Consider the following 25733-nt stretch of genomic DNA (forward strand, 5'->3'; position numbering starts at 1 on the left):
AGCTCTGCTTGCTTCCAGTCTGTCACAGGTAGCAACTTGCTTTGAGTTGTGCTTGTTATATCAATAAATGAGGGACTTGTCATCACTTCATCAATCTGAAGCCAAAATCCAGTAACATTCAGGAGTTACTGCCCTTCCTATCAAAAGGAATTTATTCAGATGTCTTAGAAAATGGGTTTGTTTTGCACAAGTATGTCAAAAAAATTATCTTACGAACACATGGTGAACCTGTAATCAGAATGTCTGTAAATGTCAGCATTATTTTTCATATACCAATTGTATTGATCAATATGATTTCTGAACAAATATATAAAGTTGCAAGCAACAGCATTATTATTGTTTCCATATGTTGAATGATAAATCCTAAATAATAATTCAATCGCATTTTAAAAAACACTTTTTCAAATTCAAGTAAAATGGATCTAATACATTGGTGACATTGGGAAAAAAAAATAGCAGGATGATTTTAAAGCAATTACTGGCAATGAAGTAGCTTTTTGCCATGCAATGACAGTGCAGAGTGTCATTGGTAAATTGCACATGATTTCCCAAATAACAACATTCTGATTGTGGCCTGTCCTCTGGAGTACCATCACCAGTCCAGGTTGTGTTCCTGGAAGAGACAAATTGATCTGATCTGACAAGATTCTGTTGCATATGAAAGTTCCAAACATTCTCATACACATTCCAGTGGTTGTGGTAGAACGTGTTGCTGGGATCTGGAAGTCCTTTTTGATCTTTTAATCCCAAAATGCAGCAAGATAAAAGAAAACAGTTATCTTTGAAATGTCCAAAGAATGAAAACATAATCTATTAAAACTCACGGATGGGCAACATTTTTGAACAGTTTGTTAAAACAGTAAGTGTTGTAGAGACACAGCAATCCAACCTTATTGTAATCATCGAGTGATGATTACATTGCTTACTTACTCAGGATTGGCAGCTCAACAGGAGACTCTTTAGCCCGATATTTTCATTCTGTGAAAGGAGAGGGCAAATTCTATCCAAACTGTTAGGTTCAAGATGCTTTGAGAAATCTTTAAAGCATTAGAAGGAGTAATAAAAATCGAATACTGAACATAAAAATTCCACTGCATAATTTGAATAGTGGGGAGGGTTGAAATTTACCTCCAAAATTAGGCTATCTGATTATTATGGAAATAAACAGTTTCCAAATTGTTGTTTACACAGTAAGTAGCATCCCTTCATATAAAAGTTAAGAGCTGATTTAACTACAAAAATCTGACAAAATGTCCAACAAAACTTGTCTAACTAACCCTAATTTAACATATCTCCATGAATACTATTATTATTAGTGTCAGCAAAAAGTAGATTACAGTGATCTGTTGATTTATTAATGAGCACTGACTGTCAGATTCTGCCAATGGATTATATATTCCACTTAGGCAGACTATTCACTTAACAGTCACAAATTAAAGTGGCCATTAAAAACCTCCACAAAGCTATTACCATGCAGAGGGCTAAAAATTAGTTGGTGCCAGTGCTGCACAGATGGCCAATGATCTCCTTCTCAAGGGCCCTCTGCAGCTAACTTCTAAAAAAGAGTGAGGCCTTTGGCCAAAGAGATCATGCACAATGGATCAGACTGTAAGCATAAGTACTTATGAAGATAGAACATAAAACAATACAGCACAATACAGGCCCTTAGGCCTACAATGTTTTGCTGACCTTTAAACTTCGCCTAAAACCATCTAATCCCTTCCTCTCACATGTCCCTCTATTTTAAATTCCTCCATATGCTTATCTAGCAATCTCTTGAATTTGACCAATGTCCATGCCCCAACCACTCTCTGGGTAAAAAACCTTCCTCTGATATCTCCCTTGATCTTCCCACCCATTACTTTAAAACCATGCCCTCTAGTATTGAGCATTGGTGCCCTGGGAAAGAGGTGCTCGCTGTCCACTCTATCTATTCCTCTTAATATTTTGTACACCTTTATCATGTTTCCACTCATCCTCCTTCTGTCCAAAGAGTAGAGCCCTAGCTCCCTTAGTCTCTCCTCATAATGCATATTCTCTAAACCAGGCAGCACCCTGGTAAATCTCCTCTGCACCTTTTCCAATGCTTCCACATCCTTCCTTAAGCTTTCTTAACTACCCTATCCATCTGTGAGGCAACTTTCAGGGATCTGTGGATATGGATCCCCAGATCACTCTGCTCCTCCACACTACCAAGAATCCTGCCATTAACTTTGTACTCTGCCTTGAAGTTTGTCCTTCCAAAGTGTATCACCTCACACTTCTCCGGATTGAACTCCATCTGTCACTTCTCAGCCCAGCTCTGCATCCTACCAATCTTCGACAATCCTCTACACTATCCACAACACCACCAACATTTGTGTCGTCTGCAAACTTGTCAACCCACCCTTCTAACACCTCACCTAAGTCATTAATAAAAATCACGAAAAGCAGAGCTCCCAGAACCGTTCCTTGTGGACACTGCTAGTCACAGCCCAACAATCTGAATGCACTCCCTCCACCACAACACTCTGCTTTCTACAGGCAAGCCAATTTTGAATCCACATGGCCAAGCTTCCCTGGATCCCTTGCCCTCTGACCTTCTGAAGAAGCCTACCATGTGGAACCTTGTCAAATGCCTTACTAAAATCCATGTAGACTACATCTACTGTACTACCCTCATCAATTTGTCTGGTCACCTCCTCAAAGAACACTATCAGGCTTGTGAGACATGATCTGCCCTTCACAAAGCCATGCTGGCTATCCCTGATCAGACCATCATTCTATAAATGCCCATAGATCCTTTCCAACAGCTTGCCACCACAGACGTAAGGCTCACTGGTCTATAATTTCCTGGACTATCCCTACTACCTTTTTTGAATAAGGGGACAACATTTGCCACCCTCCAATCCTCCGGTACCATTCCCGTGGACAACGAAGACTCAAAGATCCTAGTCAGCAATCCCCTCCCTCACCTTGCGGAGCAGCCTGGGGAATATTCCGTCAGGCCCCGGGGACTTATCTGTCCTACTATTTTCTAACAGCTCCAACACATCCTCTTTCTTGATATCTACATGCTCTAGAACATTAACCTTACCAACACTGTCCTCAGCATCACCAACGCCCCTCTCCTTGGTGAATACTTAAGAGAAGTATTCATTGAGGACCTCACCCACTTCCACAGCTTCCAGGCACATCTTCCTACCTTTGTCTCTAATTGGTCCTACCTTTACTCTCGTCATCCTTCTGCTCTTCACATAAGTGAAAAAAGCCTTAGGATTCTTCTTAACCCTACTCTCCAAGGCCTTTTCATGTGCCCTTCTTGCTCTCTTCAGCCCCTTCTTAAGTTCCTTCCTTGCTACCCTATATTCCTCAAGAGACCTATTTGATCCTTGCTGCCTAAACCTTATGTATGATGCCTTCTTCCTCTTAACTAGATGTTCCTCCTCTCTTGTCACCCATGCTTCCTTCACCCTGCCATTCTTTCTCTGCCTCACTGGGACAAATTTATCCCTAACATCCTGCAAGAGATCCCTGAACAATTGCCACATCTCTATAGTACATTTCCCTTCAAAAATGTCATCCCAATTCACACTCGCAAGTTCTAGCTGTATAGCCTCATAATTTGTCCTTCCCCAATTAAATATGTTCCTGTCCTTTTTGCTCCTATCCTTGTCCGTGACAATGCTTAAATGTTAGGGAGTGGTGGTCACTGTCCACCAAATGCTCAACCACTGAAAGATCTGTCACCTGACCCGGTTCATTACCTAATACTAGATCTAATATGGCATTCCCTCTAGTCGGCCTGTCGACATACTGTGACAGGAATCTGTCCTGGACACACTTAACAAACTCTGCCCCGTCTAAACCTTTAGTACTAAGCAGGCGACAATCAATATTCGGGAAGTTGAAGTCTCCCATGATAACAACCCTGTTACTTTGCACCTTTCCAAAATCTGCCTCCCAATCTGCTCCTCAGTATCCTTGCTGCTAGCAGGGGGCCTATAAAATACTCCCAGTAGAGTAACTGCTCCTCTCTGTTTCTAAATTCCACCCATACTGCCTCTAGAGAGGACCCTGCTACATTGTCCACCCTTTCTGCAGCTGTAATCATATCCCTGACCTCCTCTTCTCACTTCCCCCCCCCCATCCCTTTTAAAACACTGAAATCCAGGAATGTTCAGTATCCATTCCTGCCCTGGTGACAGCCAAGTCTCTGCAAAAGCCACAATATCATAGTTCCGTATATTTATCCAAGCTCTCAGTTCATCACTCTTATTCCTGATGCTTCTTGCATTTAAGTAAATGCACTTTAGCCCATCCACCTTTCTACTTTTATACCCTATACTCTGCTTCTCCTTATCTCATGCAAAAAGCTTCTGGAGCACAGTAAGAGAAATATGCACAACACAGGTCTACTTCATGGGAAAGCAATTTCCTTTTTCATTTCTCCATCTTTTGAAAAGTTGTCATCACTGGCAAGGACAGCATTTATTGCCCATCCCTGTTTACTCTTGCGCAGTTGTTGGATGTGCCAACTTCTGGTGAAGGTACTGCCACTGTGCTATTGGGAATGGTGTTCCAGGAAGGCAAAGGAATAGTGATATGTATCCAAGTCACGATGCTATGGTATTCCCATGCTCCTGAATCTTTGATCTTCTTGGTGATTGGGGCTGAGATTTGGGAGTTGCTCTCAGAGTAGCATAGACAAGTAACTGCAGTGAATTTTGAAGATGATAAAAACAGCAGCCATAACGCATGAGTAGCGAGGGGAAATTAATGGTTAAGTTAGGTAGATGGCATTGACCTTCTTGACTGTCACTTGACCTCCCAGTGGCCACCCACTTCAATTCCACATCCCATTCCCATACAAACATGTCTATCCATGGCCTCCTCTACTGCCACGTTGAGGCCAGGCACAGGTTGGAGGAACAACACCTCATATTCCACCTTGGAAGTCTCCAACCTGATGGCCTGAACATCAATTTCTCTAACTTCTGGTAAACCCACCCCTTCTTTTTCTCCCCCCCCCCAACTCCTTTGTCTTCCCTTATTCCTATGGCTCCCTTCCCCTGCCTTGATGACCTGCCCATCTCCTCTCCTCTCCTCCCCCATCCTTTATTCCATGGTCCACTGCCCTCTCCTACCGATTCCTCCTTCTTTAGCCCTTGGCCTCATCTACCTATCACCTCTCAGCTTAATACATCTTCTGCCCCTTCCCCACCCACTACCTTCCTCATCTCACCTGGACTCGCCTCTCAGCTGGACTTGCCTATCCCCTGCCTGCATGTACTTCTCCCCCTCCACCCACCTTCTTATTCTGGCTTCTGCCCTCTTCCTTTCCAGTCCTGATGAAGGGTCTCGGCCCAAAACGTCGACTGTTTATTTCCCTCCATGGATGCCGCCTGACCTGCTGAGTTCCTCCAGCACTTTTTGTGTATTGCTCCAGATTCCAGCATCTGCAGAATTTCTTATGTCACTAGAGCTACGCGCATTCAGGCAATGGAGAATATTCCATCACACCTGACATGCCTTGTAGATGGCCACATAAACACTAATCCATGCAATAGAATGGTGAGGTCATATTTTTTCTAAATTGTGGAATAGCATTGTTATCAGTGATTTTCTCGCTTTATCAGTTCCTTTCTCTTATAGAGTCAGCACGGTAATAGGCCCTTTGGCCCTTCTGAGTCCGTGCTGAGCATCAACCACCCATTTACACTAATCTTATAGCAATCCTATTCTCCCTACATTCCCATCAACTCCCCCAAGGTTCTGCCATTGCCTGTGCATTCGGGGCAATTTATAGTGACCAATCTGTGAAGTGGGTTGTAAGTGGAGCACTTGGGGGAAACCTAAACAGGCACAGGAAAATGTGAAAACTCCACACAGGTAGCACTGGGGGTCAGGATTGGAATCCAGTCACAAGAGTTGTGAGGCAGCAGGTTTATGAATTGCACCACTGTGCCACCCATATTAGTAAATAGCTACTGGAGGAAAAAAAAACTACCAGTGTATCGAGTTAGCTTAGAAGTTAATTGCATATAATTTAGTTTTACAAGTCTCTGCTGGGGTTTTACCATCCACAAACAGCTTATAAAATTGAACTTAATTTTAAATTAAATAAAAACATTGATTTGAATCCTGCTGGCTGTGGCTTTCAGCCATTCAAACGGAAGCATGCCCTGGATTTACATTCGCACACTGTAAGAGGGGATCAGAGCTGTCAGTTTGTTCTGCTGCTGGACTCCCTGTCCAGTGGTGGGATACAGCCTTGATGGGTTGCTCCTGCATTATTTTGAGGAATCAGCATTGGCATCCTGCGATTTGAAACTGCATTGTTTGGGGATTCTAGACCTAATGATTAACAGGCAAAGGGGAAGTTGTTATTTTTAATTATTTTGCTTTATTTTGATAAATTTGGTTATCTTAAGGTGATTGTGTCCATTTTTAATTAACATTGTTGTATTTCAAATGTACTTTTTTTATTATGACATTTACAAAGCATTAAGATCTTTGACTGGTAAAATCTGGTTTGCCATCTGTCAAAATCTGGTTTACCATCTGTCAGTGCCTGTCAGATGCTTTGCAGGGATGGGGCATCTCTGCTACATCACCTCGGGCCTAGTCACCCTTTGGACCTCACCAGAGAGCAAGGGAGTGCTTGGGTAAGTGCTGGTGTGTGGCAACCAGAGGTGGTGATTGTAGGCAGTGGGACTGCTCCAATGTGATCTGACCCCCTGTGAATTGGTTCATATCAGTTTCATAATATTGGATAATTATTTCATATTCACATCATTTAACCATTTTCTTCCAGTTTAAAAAGAAAAGCTTGAAGTATCTTGTTTGAATGGGCACCTATTACTGGAATATTGTAATGAGGAAGGTTAAGTTAATTAGATGAGTGAATAAGACCAAAAGAAGTAGGTACAGCAGTAGGCCATTCAGCCCTTCGAGCCTGTTCCACCATTCAGTAGTATCATGGCTGATCTGACATTCCTGAAATCCACTTTACTGCCTCTTCCCCATAACCCTTGGTTCCTTTACTGATTAGAAAACTAACTATCTTAACCTTAAATATTCCCAAGGACTCTGCCCCACAGTTCTTTGTGGCAAGAGAACAGTGAAGTTTGATAAGATGAATTTAAGGTGCAAAGCAGAAATTCAAAAAGTGCAAAATCTCCTAGTACTCTCGATCCTCTGAGAGAAGGGATTCTTCCTCAGCTTGGTTGTAAATAGGTGAACACTTGTGCAGAGTGTATGCCTTCTGGCTGTGGACTATCTCATGAGAGGAAATATCTACTTGGCATTTATCCTGTCTATCTCCCTATGAACTTTATGTGTTTGAATAAGATAGCCTCCCATTCTTCTAAATTCCAATGAAAAGAGTCCCTGCCTGTCTAACTCTTCCTAGTAGAACAATCCCTCCATACCTGGGATCATCCTAGTGAACCTTTGCTGAAATGCCTCCAAATAAATAATATTTTTTCCTTAAATAGGTGAATCAAAACTGTTTGCACTTCTCTGGACGTGATCTCCCTAGTACCTTGTACAGTTACAGTGAAACTTTCCTACTTTGATACTCCAATCCAAGCCCTTTGAAACAAGAGACAAGATTTCCTATTTTGAAAGCAAGTGAATCCAGATTGCAGATCACTAATTGATAGGAGAATGCAAGATGATACTGAGAATTTAAGCAGCTCCAGCAATATTGAGATTAAAATTCAAACTCAAGAAATTATAGATGTTTTAAAATTCTTTTATTTGCAGCTGGTGTTTTGCTATCATTGCTATGTACTGGGTTGATTAATATTCAATGGCCACTTTGTATGCAATAGGGCAGCATAATGTTGATAAAAGATGAATGGTGACAACATGTGAATTGAAGGTGTGATATTTCATAACAAGTGTTGAGGGAGTTTTCAGCAGTTCATTTCTGAGAAGGAAACAATTCAATATGTTCTGCAGTTATTGCTTCAGAGGCACTCTAGTTTACAGTTTACTTGTGTGTTGTCTGAATTGGTTCATAACGTATAAATTGGAAGTCAATAATACATTTATGAATGCTGAAGAAGTAGTCATCTGATACAGCCACCAGCTCAGGAGCTCACGCTCCACCTCCTGATGCTCTGGGATTCTGTTTCCTCTTTTTTTAAACCAATAATGGGATGCAGTCCTTAACATCCCATCAATGCTTAATGATCAAACCAAATAGCCAATGGGAAGGCAATGAGGACCCTCCTTCAAGACTTATGTCAGTGCTTGAAGTGAAGAAACTTCTACAGTGCCCTTCCTTGGGCCACTACAGAATTGGAACCCAAATTCAAGTGAGGAATATTTGTATGTTTCCAATCCAGTTTGGAGTCTGACTTGAAGCTTGAAGATAGTGAAGTGCTTATGTGGTTGCAGTCCTTGTCCTTCCAGGTGGCAGAACCCACAGGTTTACCAGATGCTGTCAAGGAAGCCTTGCATATAGATGCCATTGTCTGTTAGTACATGCTACACTGAAGCCGCAGTGCACAGCAGTGAATGTTCAGGGTGGTTTATGGGGATAGGAATTATGCAGCCTGCTTTATACTGAGTAAAGTCAATCTTTCTTTTAGTGTGGGTGGAACAGCATTCATTCAGATATGATTCCTAGAGAAACAAAGGATTGCAGATGCTTGAATCTAGATGAAAAACATGATGATGCTGGAGGAACTCAGCAGGCCAGGCAGCATCCGGAGAAAAGCAGGCAGTCAACCCTGAAGAAAGGTCCTGACCCGAAATGTTGACCGCCTGCTTTTCTTCACAGATGCTGCCTGGCCAGATATGATTCCTATTTGGAGCCAATTTGGCAGAATGAGCTCTTCTCCAATGCAGTCCAGAAAACCTGCATGAGATAGAGGATCTTTTTGATTAACGAAGATCATGAGGGGTTTCCTATTGTTCAGTCCTTGTTTTTGTGCCTGATTTACACAGCGCTTTAGGTATATTTACGTAGTTCAATTTGACATGGCTGGTATCAAATCAGTGTTACACAGGACTGATGTCAATACCTGCTGGTTGTGAATAAGTCCAGGGTGTATACACAACGCCCATGGGAGCTATGCACAACCCATTCCAATTTAGGCTGACATTGTTTTCCTTTTATATGCCCAGAATATGAGTTCAGGATTATAGATCAAAGCCATCAATGGCTGCTTTTCATTTGTTCAAGACTGCTTAACAGATTTTGGGGCAGTTGGAATGGAATATAAATTAAATCAGCTGATGTGTACTCAATAAGCAATTTGTATTTGGAAGTAGTATATTTTGTTCAGAGTATTGTGCTACTGTAGACCTATTATTCTTGTATTTGTCTACACATCTGCCTCTCTTTCTCCAGCTGACTGTAATATACTCCCAGCCCTCATTTGAAGAGCTCTCTTACACATCCTTCCTCATTACTATAGTAATGGAGCCCTTCATCAATATTGCCACCTCCTTTTACATCTTTTACATCTCCCTCTGTTACACCTGAAGATTCTACATCCTGATATACTGAATAGGCAGTCCTGTCTTTTCAACCATATCTCTGTGATAACCTCACTATCATATCCCCATGTGTTGAGCAACACTCTCAGTTCATCTGCCTTACTACTAGTTGGATTCCTCGCATTAAGATAGATACATTTGGTCTTGCATTCGTCCCATGTGCTTTATCACTCCCACGTCTGCTCTGCCTACTAGACTGACCTTGTTTTCATTCAGTATTTTACTGCAACCCGCCCCCCCCCCACATCCCTCCAACTTTACATCTACTCTGTGCCCCATTCCCTTGAAAAATTTGCTTAAACCTACCCCAGTAGCACCAGCAAACCTCCCGGCAAGGATGTTGACTGCTTCCAGTTCAGGTGCAACCCATCTAGGTTGTGTGTACAGGTCCCACCTTCCCGAGAAAGGGTCCCAGTGATCCTGAACTCAAGTCCTCCATCCTACCCTAGCCCTTTAGCCACACATTCATCTGGAGCTCTCCTCCTATCCCTGTTGTCATAAAGGTTTTTGGAGAGGGTTGCTGGTGTAATTATATTCACATCTACATTTTTCTTAAACACACTGAACGGAAAAAACCTACTCTGTGATCACCATTAACTGTTTTCTACTCGAAAGATGGACGGTTGATTTTCCTGTTGTTTGCAGTAATATCAGTGGTAGTATCTTCAATTTCCATTGGCGATATTATTGTTATATTTGGCTGAACATCAAATGTAAACATTCATACAATATCCATACCATACAGAATCATTCAAGGTAATTCAGAGAAATCTAATCAGGCAAGTAACATTGACAGATTAGGAAGGTTGACTAATAGCTGGGGCAAAAGAAGATAGTCGCAAGGAAAAGAGAGAAAGGCAAAGGAAAATAGTGCAGGTGGCTAGGTAAATAAATATGAATGCCAAAGATGAAGTGGATGGAGTGGATGACATGTTTATGTCAGGAATATAACTTCAGAAATTGAATCCATTAGCATCTATTTTTCATATGCAAATTATGCATAAATGTGATTTTATGCAGGGTAGATCATACAATTCAGAATGAAGTTGCACTTTGAGACGAGGTGTTTTTTAATGGGCCAAGTAGCTGTTTTTTTTTGTGGCAGGACCTGAAATGCACTTATGGAACAATAAAATAGATTATGTGAATAAATATGAGTATTCTTTATTTTAATTGTGAATTGCATACACAAATTACAGAGGTTATTCTCCAGTCTGGGTTTTGATTTCAAGCTGTACTCCCATTCTCATTAGTCCATATGTTAATCTGTTCATCCAAGTACAGCACTGGCTATCAGCCAGTGTCAATTACATGCCCCTAATTCTTAACAGGGTAGGGGACTCTGACTGGCAAGTAATTACCCTGAGATATGATGGGTTTTTTTTTATTGCCAAGTTGGAATTATTTAAGTTTTAAAGAGTTCTCTGAGAGGAATATTTCAGTCTGTGAGGGTACTGCAGCTTACAATAAAATAAATTTAAATTCCAAATGCCAGTTGCTCAAATCTAATCTTTCCACCTATCACCCAGACTAGGCAAGTTCTTTATTTTGGTGTCATTATCACAGGAGTTACCTCCAAACTGTGGACACATCCATACATTTCTGGCATGAATTAATAGCCGTCTGCCAGAAACATGGTCCTTCAAGCCAATTCCCTTTTTCCTGTCATGTTGAACCCCTGCTAAAGCCACTGGAATTCTCGAGTACCACTCTGACTAAATGTGGTAACACAGATATATGGCATCAACCCTTTAAAATTTGTAGTTTGGATATTACACCTAATTGCTACTGCACCAACTGAACAGCTGAAATGGTGGTGTAGCGGTTAGCGTAACACTATTACATTGCCAGCGACCTGGGTTCAATTCCTGCCATTGTCTGTAAGGAGTTCGTACGTTCTCCCCGTGATTGCTTGGGTTTCCTCCGGGTGCTCCGGTTTCCTCCCACGTTCCAAAGACGTACAGGTTAGGAAGTTGTGGGCATGCTACATTGGTGCTGGAAGCGTGGCGACACTTGCGGGCTGCCCCCAGAGCATTCCACGCAAAGATGCATTTCACCGTGTGTTTTGATGTACATGTGACTAATAAAGATATCTCATCTTATCTAAATTTCCTGAAGTAATTTAGTGTTGAAACCAATAAAGGGAAATGCTTCTTCATGCTCTGCAGCTTCCCTTTCCTATTCTGAACTCCACAATGGGTTCAGCAGGCAACACAAAAGTACAACCCAGTGAGAGCAGCTTCGAGACATCCAGGTATACAAGCATGTGCACAGAAATCCCCAAATTGCTGGGCCTATTACTGGGAAATGTTAGCAATGTCACCAGTGTTTCCTCAGAAAAAAAACTGTTTATTGTGTTCACTTCTGGGCACCAGTCTTTAGTTAGGAAATGAAGGTCTCAAGGGGCAGGTGGGAGAGATTAACAGGAACAGAAATTAAAAAAAATACTGCAGATGCTGGAAATCTGAAACAAAAAGAGAAAATGCTGGAAGAACTCAACAGGGCATAACGTTATAGATTTATAAGGTCATACAGTATGGAAGCAGGCACTTCCATTGACTCACACTTGCCGATCGGGATGCCTTTTACGCTAATCCCATTTTCCTGCATTTGGTTCATATTGCTCTATCCTTTCCTATCCATGCACCTGTCCAAATGCTTTTTAAGTGCTGTGATTGTATCTGCTTCTACCACCTGGCAGCTTGTTCCATGTACCCAGCATCCTCTATGTGGAAAATCTTGCCCCTTAGATCTCCCTTAAATATTTCCCCTCTCAGCTTAAACCTATGTCCTTTAGTTTTAGTTTCCCCTTCCCTTGGAAAAAAGACTGTGACTATCTACTCTATCTATGCCCCTCATAATTTTATAAATCTCTACAAGGTCACCCATTGGTCTTCTGCGCTCCAGTGAGAATAATCCCAGTCTATCCAATCTCTCCTTGTAACTAAAGCCCTCCATTCCAGGAAAATCCTGGTGAATCTCTTTCGCATGCTTTCCTAATTCTACCACATGCTTTCTATAGTCTGGTGACCGGAACTGCACACAATATTCCAAGTGTGGCCCAACCAATGTCTTGTACAGCTACAACTCATGTACTCAATACCGCTACCTGTGAAGGCAAGTGAACTAAATGCCTTCTTAATTACCCTATCCACCTGTGTTGTCATTTTCAGGGAGCTATGAACTTGCACCTCAAGGTCTCTCTGTACATCAACACCTCTAAGGTCTCTGCCGTTTACTGTCAGGCAGCATCTGTGGAAAGAGGAACGAAGAAAGGTTGAAGCCGCGAAATGTTGACCGTTTCTCTTTCCATGGATGTTTTTGTTTACTGAAATTGCACCAGATCAGAGCGAGTTAAAAAAGGATTTGACAGAAATGATCACAATCAAGAACTGTTCTGATAGGACAAATAAAGGAGACGTAGTTTCCAGCAGCAGAGATGTTGGTAACCAGATTTAAGGTGATTGGCCAAAGAACCAGGGGCAACACGAGGAGGTAATGTTTTACACAGCAAACTGATGTGAACCACAATGCACTGCCTGAAAGGATGGTGAAAGCAATTTTGTAAGTAACATTCAAGTCAGTGCGGATTGAAAACAAAATACCTGTCTAGGGGCATTAAAACGGGGGAATAGGATTAATTCAGGAACTGAACCAAAGAACTGGTAAGGATGGGACCAAATAACTTTGTGATTCTTGTTCCATTTTATGATCATATCCATTGCAGACAAAGTGTTTTAGGGTTTTATTCATTTACGTAAATGTGACTAAACAAAACAAAGATATTTTGTGCCAAAGCGTGATATCGTGAATATTTAGATCCAGCCAACATTCTTTTAAAACAAGTGAATGATGAATGTGCCTCAGTTATCAAATCTAATATTAGCTTTTAGAAAGGACAAATAGATATTAGTGCCTAAATAAATATGTGAGTGAACACCTACATCATGAAAGTCACATCCTGCAAGATCTTACATCAATGAGTCAACTTTTTTTGAGACATCTGGCAACCTCAACCACGCTAGCTGGTACGAAAACTACTTATGAAAATTTCAAAACTTCATAATCATTGATGACCACCTAGATATATATCTGATTGTAACTAAACCCAAAGAATTAAGGCTGTGATCTGCCTGGAGAATGATCCAGCCAAAACAGATAACCTTACCATCAAAGAGTTCCATCAGTTCAATACTCCAGAAGCTAATGCTGAAAATTCAAATAAAAACTAGATTGCTTCTATTTGTAAGGGTAAAATCATATTAACTCTAGAACACTGTCAATCACCAGAATCTAATTTATCCAGTAGACTGGTTCCCCAAAATAGGTTCCTTGTCAACTAGACATTAAATGCCCCATATAAGTAAATTACCTATTTGCAGTGAAGTCAGACACTGACCTTAACTTAATAGTGTTTATATTGGAGCTGAATTACAGTCTCAAAACTGATTTGTTTTTAGAACCTGTGTTATTTTTGTTGAGCAGCTTCATCCGTTAATTGGTGCTGATCAAACTGCCAGGTACTCAGTGCGCTTTTTACTTGCTCGCACACTCAAGCTGTTGTGTTGTAATCATGGATTAGCACACTATGTTGCTTTTTCTCCTCTTTGATAATTTGTCAGGAAAAAAAGATTTTTTCATTCAGTCAGTGGTTATGGAATCCAGATTGAGGGCTGGTAAGATGAACTCAATTCAAAGTCAACTGAGTAAACTACACTGTTTATCAAGCTGACTTGGGCATTATTTTTACCCCTAGACTTAAAGCTGGATTGTAAACCCAGACAGGTTCATATTGAGAAGTGGGTTTGTCTATTAATTGGCATATTGTTGTTAAAATATCAGAACTCTGTTCTTACAGTAGAGTCACTGTAGGATGAGCATGAAAAGCTTGCAGGAAATGACATTAAAATGGCAGGGCTAATCAATGTTTCCTATTGCACAAATGTTCATATAATTTCAGGTCAAATCAGACTTTACCAAAGCCATTCAAACCACTTCAAATGCAATGGTGATTGTTTTCACTGGATTAGGTATAAATGAATTGTATTGTGCAGAGCTATTGTTTTGTCTCTTAATCTATGGTACTTTAAATATAAAGCCTTCTGCATGAAATGTTTGGGTTCAGATGCCACAATATTGTACTCCCAAAATAATTCACGTTTGTGTCACAATTCTTCCACTCTAATTATGATACACTGAGGAGCCTAGCAGAGGAGGGGCAAGGTGTGCTGGGGGAGGTGAATAGAGGGATGCGCAAGTTATAGTCTGGTTTCCTGGTGGATTTAAAGGGAGCATGGGAAGTGGGACTCTGGTGAGTGTGAAGGCAGCTCCAGAGATGGGCCCCAGTGTGCTTAAAAGGAGCTCCAGCATTGGGGCCTCAGTGTATTTTAAAGTGGCTCCAAAAATGGGCCTTGGTGTCTTTAAGGGAACGCAAGAAACAGAGCCCCAGTGGGTTTCAAGATGGTATGGAAAACAAGAGTCCCAGTAAGTCAGATGTTTATATTGGAGCTGAATTACAGTCTCAAAATTGATTTGTTTTTAAGAGCTTGTGTTATATTTGTTGAGTAGCTTCATACGTTAATCGGTGCTGATAAAACTGCCAGGTACTCAGTGCACCTTTTACATGCAGATGTAGAATTATTGGGATTTCTAAACAATTGGATAATGGATTATTGGAATTTTATGCTATATCTTTTGCAACTGGTGTTAGGTGAATTTCCTTGACATATTTTGATGCCATTTCCATTGAGATTGAAATTTTGCAAGCCAGGTCACACATAAAATTCTGATTGCTTCAGAATTTGGACTGCTTCTGTTTGTTATTTAAGTCGCGCAAAAATCTGTCCTGCAGTCTATGGTAAGAATTTACCAAATTTGCAAAGTCTGGATAAATTGTTTAATGGAGTGATATAACTACTGACTGTTTCTCTGCTGTTTGATTCCTTCTACCTAACTTGTGGGCTGAAGTAATCTTCCAATTTCTGTACTACAGAAGCAGGGCTGCCCCCAGAACACTCGATGCAAAAGATACATTTCATTGTATGTTTCGAGGTACATGTGACAAATGAAGATATCTTATCTTATCAAGATTAGTAAACGTGCAATAGGCTTCAAACTCAAATACTGTCAATAAAGTAACATTCTTAAGCTCATAAGATAGTGTTCTGAGGTTGCAAATGAGAATGTTATTTGCACTGAAAAACAAATAAATTCCTTCTTTTATATATATATAAAAAATCCTCAAGGCTGCCTATAAACCTTGATTGTGCTTGAGCCACCATTTTGTCACTCTTCCTGCCGAAACACTGATGGTGCTGCAATGAAAACTTTTCTGCAAAATACTCACTCCTACTTGCTCTGAGTAATAGTGTTTCTCTTTCTTTCACAGCATTGTTGACTACCATCACTGTTGCCAGTGCTAGACTCAAGTAAACACTTAGGCACCAATGGTTATCGAGATTTTGTTGTCCCAACTGTTTCCCTTCCCTGAGTTCGGAGTTCTCACCTTTTGTGTTTGATGCCATTAGTCATGGGTCCTCGGCGGGTTCATCAGAGATCGATCAAACCTTGCCATTTTTATTTTCTCTAGCTTTGATTAGCATTGTTTTTCATTATCTACCCCATCCTCTTTATCTGTCTTTGTGTACGTAAGCGTTTTCTGCAGCAGTAGTGGATTTCATGACTACTGCTTTAAGCAAGGTCTAGGAGAGATCAGGTGCTTGAGAACATGGGCTGATTCTTTATTGTAGACTGCTTATGCTTACATCACAAGTAAATGCTGTATGTCATTATGTCACATGCAACAATGAGATTTACATGTTTATATAAAATATACCACACATATGGCCCTTAACTCTAACCTGGACAATGATAAGATAAGATTTCTTTATTAGTCACATGTACATTGAAACACACAGTGAAATGCGTCTTTTGCGTAGAGTGTTCTGGGGGCAGCCTGCAAGTATCACCACACTTCCGTCGCCAACATAGCATACCCACAACTTCCTAACCCGTACGTCTTTGGAATGTGGGAGGAAACCGGAGCACGCAGGGGAAACCCACGCAGACACAGGGAGAACATACAAGCTCCTTACAGACAGTGGCCAGAATTGAACTCGGGCCACTGGCGCTGTAATAGTGTTCTGCTAACTGCTACACTACTGTGCCATATCTGAAGCAATGCAGAATGTACTGAGAAAAATGAGGCAGAGACCTGCTGGAAAAATGCAATTCATTTATTCAACTGTCTAACTGTTTGGTACATGTGCACATGGATTACACATTTACATCTTACATTTACACTGCTTTCACCTTTTTGCAAAGAAAGTAATTATACAGTATTTACAGATTTAAACTACTCGAAGTTTTTCAGAGTCTCCTTGATCTTCTTAAAGAAACATATGGTTGGAATTGCACCCACTTGACTTGAGGAAGGTATCCTGCTTGATTCAGTTCAGTAAAATCTTATGTCATGCCTTCCACAGTTCCACTATTTCAACTTCTGAAATACACTCATGGTCACATAGCTGTTCAATATTCTCAAATGTATTTTTTGCAAGAAACAGGTGATATATGTATACAGTTCTAATTTTGTCTCCTATTTTCACAAGATAACTCATTGTGCCACGTGCTTCAGCTATCACTCCAACATCCTATTTCCCAATGTCAGGTTTGCTAGGTGGTGTTAACACACAAATTCTTTCATGTTGTTTAAATTGATTCGCTTTTGAGTTGAATAATTTCATTTTAGTCTCAATGGCTTCTCTTCACACTCCCCTTAAGATTTGGCTGCACTAAACTCAATCATGTTCTGAATCTTCTACACATCAGTAATTCGACAGTTAATTTGACTTGCTGAGTTTGTAGGTTGGCAAGAATTGTGCTAGTCAATGTCATATTTTTACATTTCAGTGCTCTTATAATGTTTGTTGTTTCAGTGTTTCTTTAACAAGTTTGACTGATCATTTAATGTAAGATGATGAAGTGAAATAAGTATGTGTTTAATACCAAATGAAATTTTTTTAGAAATCTGTAGAAGCTGGAAATCCAAAATGAAAACAGAAAATTCTGGAAATGCTCTGCAATTCAGACCACATCTGTGGGAAGTGAAACAGATAACATTTCAGGTTGAAAACCTTCATTCAGAAACAGTTCTAATGAAGGGTCTCCAAACTGAAACATTAATTCTGTGTGTTTAATAACACTTGGCTCCATAAAATGCTAATTTAAAAATGAATTAAACTGAGGGCCATTATCAAAAACTTGTTCTCCTGATAATCCATAACGTGCAAAAATGGATCTCTATAAAGGAACTCTCTGTTGTGTGGGCGGTTTTGATTCATACCACTAGTTTTACTATCTACCTCCCAGAACCTCCTGCCTCAGGGTTACACAGAATAGAATACATTCAAACAGTTCAATTCAATTCTAACACTAAATTTAATAGGAGAAATTCTTCCTCCACTTGAATCTTCATGCATACAGGACCGTGAGAAGCTTTCATTAAATTGATTTTGTACTTGAGCTGATATGTACATAGGTACTTTGAACTGTAGTAACGGTGTAGATAACCATAAACATTTCTGTATACCTTTGCAACAGGATGCCTGAACATCTTTTCAGTCTGGTTTTCTTTTACCAGGCCAATTTTTTGCTCATCAATATGAGCCAATTAGTATAATCAATTACAACTATTAGCAGTCTAAAAGCAAAACAACTCCAGATACTGAAAATCTAAAATATTTTCTCTCTCTACAGATGTTGCCTGATCTGCTACAAATACTCAGCATTTGCAGAGCAAAACAGAGTTAATGTTTCAGATCAATGACCCTTCTTAAGAATTGGAAAACTGAAAATACAGCTGTGTTTTAAGTTGAGAAGGGAGAGAACAAAGGGGATGTCTGTGATAGGATGGAGACCAAGAGACACAAATGCTGTTGATTCCATCTGCGAAAAGCATGTTATGCTTGCTAATCACGGGTGATCTGTCAAGAGAAGGTGTAACTGGAGGGAGATGGATGAGGGCACAGAAAGGAAAAATTAACCTGGAACCGTGCAATGCAGAACACAACAGTTGCTGGAAATCTAAAATAAGGATGAATGTTGGAAATATCCAGCAGGTCAGGTAGTATTTATGGAGGGAGAAGAACTAAGTTGATATTACTTGTATCAGAACTGACGAGTTCTGACACAAACAGGTTTAGTTGGTTATCTGAAATTGTTGAATTGCATATTCAGTCCCATGAGCTGCAATGTGCCCAAAGGAAAAATGAAGTACTATTGCTTGATCTTCCATTGGGCTTGTTGGAACAGTGTAGGAGGTCAAAGACAGAAAGGTCAAGCAAGAGTAGAATGAAGAAATAAAGTGACAGGTTACTGGAAGCTCAGGGTGAGCCTTGAGGCCTGAGCATGCGCTTTCAGTAGTCTGTCAGTTTAATTCTCCATCCCATGCCCACTCTGACCTCTGTCCACTGACTGTTGTAACTCAGTAAGCATTTCAATTGCCCTGAAGTCTTAAGCCTTTCACCTGAGCATACTTCCAGGTTCACTGTACTTCGCATTAGTGGTACTTTAGTGAAACAACTTGAATATGTATCTTGGCCCTTAATTAAGTCATCCACTACCATTTCAATAAACATATCAATGCACTGTTCCTTTAAACAGGCCATTAGCATGAAGTCATTCTGCTTCCACCATTCTGCGAGTGAAATACAACTATATAGTGAAACACCCCAATCTCCATTTTTCATACTGGTTTCAGTACTGTGGAGATATTCTCAGTGTGACTTTTTGCTGTGAAAACTTCTCCGAGAATAAAACACAAGGTAGAATAACTTTGACTCACTACCTTTGCTTTAGACTCGTTTACTGAAGATATATGCCCGTTTCTCTGAGAATTAAAAAAAATTGCTCCTTTAAATTGGCATATTTATGGTGAATGGCTTCTGTTGCATACATAACAACAAATTGCTCCAGGCTCATTCACATGCTTTGGAATCTGCTTTGGAACTAAGGCCATTGCTATTGCTACAAGCCCAAAATTACTGTCATATCTGTATCTTGCATTACCGTCATACTTCTGAACACTATGGACAATATAATTTTGCAGTTCTAATGCCAGATTTTGTTTGTTAAATAATTTTGATTGAATTTGCTCCTCAACTAAACCACAAATTTGAAGTGGTGTACACAGTCTAAGCAGACAGCAATGTTGCAGTGTGGAGGCAGATCCTTAAGGATACAATATTGATCCCGATTCTTAGTTCCAAATTTGTCACTCTTCTTAATCTTTGACAGTTTAGAATTGAATTGATTCTGTAACTTTTGTACCACTGTGATAAATGTAACATCTTTTGCTTATGTACAATATGTTTCATAACCCTTTTTGATGATAGGAATGGCTTTCATGAGATCTCATCTCATAGCATTTTGTGCAGGTACATTCTCACTATCACCATCCATTTTTAATGTTATTTGCTCTTAAATTCCAAGCATTCAGTGGAAGAACTGAAAGGTCCTTACATCTGAGAATGTACCAAGGCTCCCAATGCCTTGTCCTTGGGCACTTCTGAAGTTTATTAGCAATGGGCCCAAGACTAAAACTGTCATGGCACTGCAGTACAGCCAGTAGAGTGCTGCCTCAAAGCTCCAGTGACCCACGTTCCTTCCTGGTACCTGGTGCTGTCTGTGTGGAGTTCGCATGTTTTCCCTGTGATGGCATGCGTTTCCTCTGAGTGTTCCAGTTTCCTCCCACATCCCAATGACGATCGGTGTGGTAGGTTAATTGGCCGATGCAAAATTGCCCCTGGTGTATGTGCCTTGGGATGTTGATGGGGATGTGGAGAGAATAGGTTACAGAGAAAATTAGTGAGGGAAGGGAATTGCTCCATGAGCTGGCAGAGAATGGACAGGCCAAATTAGTGCCACCTCTATCGTAAGGAAATATGGAACACGTAACTTGCCTCATGGCACAACAACCCAGTTGTGCACTATTATGGAGCACAGTTTCAACCAAGGTATCCACATCCCTGCTACTGATGGCCTGTATATTGAATATCGTTGCCTGTCTGGTAAATATAGCAGCCTGTATAGCATCCAGCTTCCCTGTTAATTTTTGTGCTCACTCGTGCAACTTCCTAAAAGGTACATTTTTCAGCATGTAGGCTATGAGACTACAGTCAGAGATGGGAATTCAAGTTGTTTGTTCTCCTCCCCCACATATAGGCCCTGAGGCTAAGCTGAAAGCTGTGGGGCCCAGGAATGAACCGATGAGTTTTAAGCAGTTGGATATTGAAGCCCTTGCCATTGGAAACAGTTCTGCTGGTGGGTGAAAGCACCAGCAAGTGGCAGGGAGCTGTGGACCTGTGTGGTCAATGGCTGGCAGTGAGAGGTTTGGGACTTGGAACCAGGAACCTTCAAGTGGGGTGAGCGCATGGAATGGGGGTGTGTGAAGCCTTTCTGCGAACTGGGGCAGGGAGGAGATGTTGGTAGTAGACTGGGAGGCAGTGGGGTGTCTGAGCATGATAATGATGGGTGGGGAGGGGGGGGGGAAGGACCATAGTTTCCGTCTGGGGCCAGCGGTATCATCTGCAGTAAGGCTTGGAGGAGGAGGGGAGAGGAGTGTCCATCCATGAATGAAGATTGTAGGAAACAGCTGCTGCAGTTAGGGCCAGGGTGGGCGTGATGTCTGTGATTCTGATTCACAAGAATGCCTTATAGACGTGAGACTTGCCTCCTGGCCTGGATCAGCTCCCATTGATTTTGTCTGATTTGTAGTCAGCATGCTCCCCAGTTCAAGTGTCTGCCTGAAGCTGCGGACCTGATCCTCATTACTTCTGTTGCAGCTCTGTCCACCTGCTTGAAAAAGCAGGTTATTGTCTGGATGCAATGAGTAAGAAGTGGGATCAATAGGAGTAACTGGCACCTATTATTCCAACTGGCTCTGCCGAGTTTCAACCTGTTCAAGCCAATTAAATTTGGGCTTTCCCTCTGTAGACGATAGCATTCTGATTTCTCATAACCCACATTAGGAATAGGCTTTTCAGCAAAATAATGAATTACTGTCAGGATATTTAACAAAGCAAAAATCAGAGGCCAAAGCGATGCACAGGGATTAATTAGAAGAAGACCCTTTTCAGACAAGTCGTTGTGAAAAAGTAGGAAAATGTACTGAATTAACACAAAAATATAATGATTGATTAAGCAGCTTTCAGTTCCAAATGGCCTGAGGGCAACATTTTGCATTTAACATATTCTTCAATTTATTCCAATTTGGTACAAAGAATAACTCAAAGTAAAATGAAGCATGTGGTTCATTGAGATTAACTAGAGAATGGTTCATGTTCAATTATCCAGATGAATTACCAGTGAAATATACTTTGTGGGAGTGGAGAGCTTGCATACTTGCAGGACATGATGCAAAATGTTTGAACAGAGCCTTTTCATTATGCAAATATAAAACACTGTATGATGTATTTCATTTGTTCTTGAACGTTAACCAAAAATCTATTCTTTTTCAAGTGTTTAGAACTGAATAGCTGGAATAGCAAAGCAATTCATTACTTTCTCAAGCTATATCCTAAATGAAAAAATGCAAGCATTTTATTATTACCATTGAACTGTTATTAATATTTTGATTAAAATTGTTGTTGCTTCCCATAGACTGTTAGTTTGTTTTCTTATATACACTAAGCTCCTTTGGGAGCTTATTGGATAGGTATAACACCCAGTAAGTAAGAATGAACAGAGCCTCACAATCCATCCAGGGACCCAATCAGTCCTTTCAGGTGAGCCAGAGATTCACCTGCACTTCCCTTAACATTATCTACTGCATTTGGTGCTCCAAGTGTGGCCTCCTCTGTATTAGTGAGACCAAACGCAGACTAGGTGACCGTTTCACAGAACACCTGCATTCTGTTCATAACTGCAGCCTGCATCTCGCCGTTACCAGTCACTTCAACTCCCTCTCCCACACTATCACTGATATGCCAGTCCTCAGCCTCCTCCACTACCAGGAGAATCCCAAGCACAAACTGGAGGAACAGCACCTCATTTTCCATCTTGGAACCTTGCAGCCTAATGGCATGAACATTGAATTCTCCCACTTTAGGTAATCCCCCCCACCACCACCATGCTTCTTCTTCCCTTTCCTAGCCTCCTTTTGTTTCCTCTCTCTTCTTACCTTTTACCCATCCCCTGGTGGATCTGCTTTCCCCTCCTCCCCCACATCTGCCTATCACTACCTCTTACCTGCATCTACCTATCAATACCCTGTTCCCACCCTGCCTCCCCTCTTGTGTCCACCTATTACTGCTCTGCTTTTCCCTCCTATATATTGGGCTTTCTCTTTTCCTATCTTCAGTCCTGAAGAAGGGTCCTGACCCGAAACGTTGACCGCCTGCTTTTCTCCATGGATGCTGCCTGGCCTGCTGAGTTCCTCCAGCATCATCGTGTTTTTCATCTGCAGTCCCTCGTTTCTCAGAACCTCACAGACCAGGGTTAGCACGTGTTTGAAGCTTTGAACATTGCTTAACCTGTTGATTTTGACCAGTATATCAGTTAAGATGCTCTAGTTTCAGCTCCTTTAAGGTATGATGAATTCGAATCAGGCATTATTCCTGAATTTCATTTCCTTCCATTGACTCTAATGGGAAGCAAAAGGTGATTGTAACCTTCATCTTCAATGTGTTTGTAAAGGTGGCAGCAAGTTAATGATGTGGACATTAGAGGGCAGACAATATGGTCCTGCCAGTTCTGCATATGAATGTTGGGCAAAGATAAATTCAGACAGCATTAGTAGCTCAGGGCTAAGTAGTCTATCAGCATACATTGTCCAGGAGAACAAGGTGGGCAGTTCTGTATGATGCTGGTGAGTGTTAAACTGTGGCCAACATGTCAATGCCTTCAGGAGAGAAAGGAAGGTGACTGAAGACATTGAGAAGTCTACTGACACCAACATTTTGTCTCTGATAACAAAAACAAAAATGTTGGGGATATTCAGCAGGTCAGACAGCATCTGTGGTGAGGGAAACAGAGTTAACATTTCAGGTCAATGACCCCCCCCCCTTCAGAAATGGAAACGTTTTAAATTGCAGAGAAGGGAAGGGGTACGTTAAAATATGTCTATGCCATTTAAAACATACTTGTTCTTTCACCTGGGAAGGTTCAATGACCTGAAATGTCAACTCTTTTTTTTTCTCCACAAATGCTGCCTGCCCAGTTGAGAATCCCCAGAATTTTCTGTTTTTATTTCAGATTTGCAGCTTCTGCAATATTTTGCTTTACATTTTGTTTTCTTGGGACTGTTAAATTCATATAATTTAAGCAGTGCATTTACATTTGAACAATGTCTTTAATTCTGCTTCGTCTAAGGATAGACAGTAATATTGTAGTTGCATTCTGTTTACAGGCATCCTATGAGTTTCAAGACCTGTCATGGGGGTCATGCAGAACAATGAAACAGTTCTACTGAATTTGGAACTGTTGGCAATGTAAATCTGTAGATGTGTCTTAATAACCCTATTGTGAAAACTGAGCAAAATATCAGAATTAAAGCAATACACAGAGATGAGTATGCACATTTGGAAGATTATTGGTCATTGATGACATTGAGTTGGTGGCAGAACAAAGAACCAATATTTAGGGCAGCTGTAATTATTTGACAGTCTTCTTGAAGAAATGCTTAAAAGGAAGCAAAATTCAATAGATTCAAAATGATAGATCTGAAATCAAACTAACTGGTACAAGTTATGAGACTGGCTGTAGCAATACAGTCAAAGTTCCATCATCAGTTTTACAGAATATAATTTTAAGGTTATCAAGAAGTAAACATCTGAAAAAGCAAACTCATTCTGTGTGGAAGTATGGAATTTATTGCGAATCTTCTGGATGAGGAAGTAATAAAATGAGTTTCTGCAATACTTATACAGGATTCACATTAGTATAATTTAAAAGTAATCCCATTTTTTTTTTCTTTGCAGTTTTCAGGACTCTACCTTCTGTCTTTTTTCACAATCATTCTGGGATTAATCTTATACTCTTCCACTTCCACATATGTGGCCCAAGATCCACGTGTATACAAGCAGTTCCGCAACCAAGCAGGTCCTGCAGTGGAGATACCAACCACTGGACAGCTGGAGCCATCAGTCACATATTCCAGCCTGGGACAGGAGACTGAGGAGGAGGCTCATGTCAGAGTTCCTTGAAGAGGCACAAAGGATGCTCCCTGGCATTTCAATGGGTTTTATTCTGCATTCCAGATTTTTTTTTTGTTTGTTTACATCACCGCATTTCCCCAATTTTTTGTTTATTACATTTTAATATTTATTTTTCAAGCCAAATTTCTAGAATTCTTTTTACTAATCATAGAGTTTAGTGAAATGTTATTTGAGACAATTGGGTTTAATGTGTCAGTTCACTGACTAAGAGTTTTTAAGTGGATTGCAATCAACTGATGGTTTAAAAAGTGCCATCTAAAGCATTTTTATAATATAGTCTATATATCACTACCACTGTAAGGGAATAAAGGGGATTTTAACTGAGTTTAAATATGCACTGTATTTTTTCTCATTTCCAGTCATTCCCATCTTTTTGCACATGAATGATTCCATGCTAAGGCCATCTAAGAAGTCATTTATAGGGTGATGTTATCTTTCTATTCAAAGCCCCATTATATGACCTCTGAACCTGTGTAATTCTAGAATGGGTTATTGTATAGTTTAGAATTTGCTAACTTGTGCTGTTAACATTTTGACAAGTTGTGTAGTACCTTTGTGTTGCTTTAACAATAGTAGTCTTCACAATTAGATTACAGTAAGTATGGACTGTACCCCATGGGTAGAAATCTACTGTTAAATAAGAAAAGAAAATAACATGAGACAGTTAAGCTTAGCACCACTACAAGAAAACAAACCAAAAACTGCACAGTTCAACCGAAAGAAGCCCTTTATCTTTTTGATATCTGCATGCTCTTTATGGACTGGCTGTGGCAATGTAATGCCTGTATGATGTTTTCAAATAAATGCTTTATGAAAGATAATATCACAACATAGATTCCTGTCTTGTACTTGCAATTAATCAGTCAGGAGTACTTTTTATGAAAAATATAGTACAACCATCATTTTTCAGTTTACTCTATTTATCTTGCAGCAGACTATAATTTACAACAATTAGTAAATAGATATGATCATGACAGTAATTAGGTTTTATACATTATTGCTAACTTGGAATATATTTTTATA

At 40.4% G+C, this 25733-nt stretch overlaps 1 protein-coding gene across 1 annotated transcript in view; it reads left to right on the plus strand.

The window, feature by feature from the left end:
• The window catches only part of slc35f1 (solute carrier family 35 member F1), a 229047-nt gene extending 203516 nt beyond the window's left edge, over positions 1 to 25531 (plus strand). Inside the window, exon 8 of the mRNA XM_052024786.1 lies at positions 24474 to 25531. Coding sequence (XP_051880746.1) covers positions 24474 to 24698 — 225 coding nt within the window. The 3' untranslated portion in view covers positions 24699 to 25531. The remainder of the gene's footprint in view (positions 1 to 24473) is intronic.
• Positions 25532 to 25733: the final 202 nt, after the last annotated feature.

Source organism: Pristis pectinata, chromosome 10 (genome assembly GCF_009764475.1).
Source record: "Pristis pectinata isolate sPriPec2 chromosome 10, sPriPec2.1.pri, whole genome shotgun sequence".
NCBI classification, from domain to species: domain Eukaryota; kingdom Metazoa; phylum Chordata; class Chondrichthyes; order Rhinopristiformes; family Pristidae; genus Pristis; species Pristis pectinata.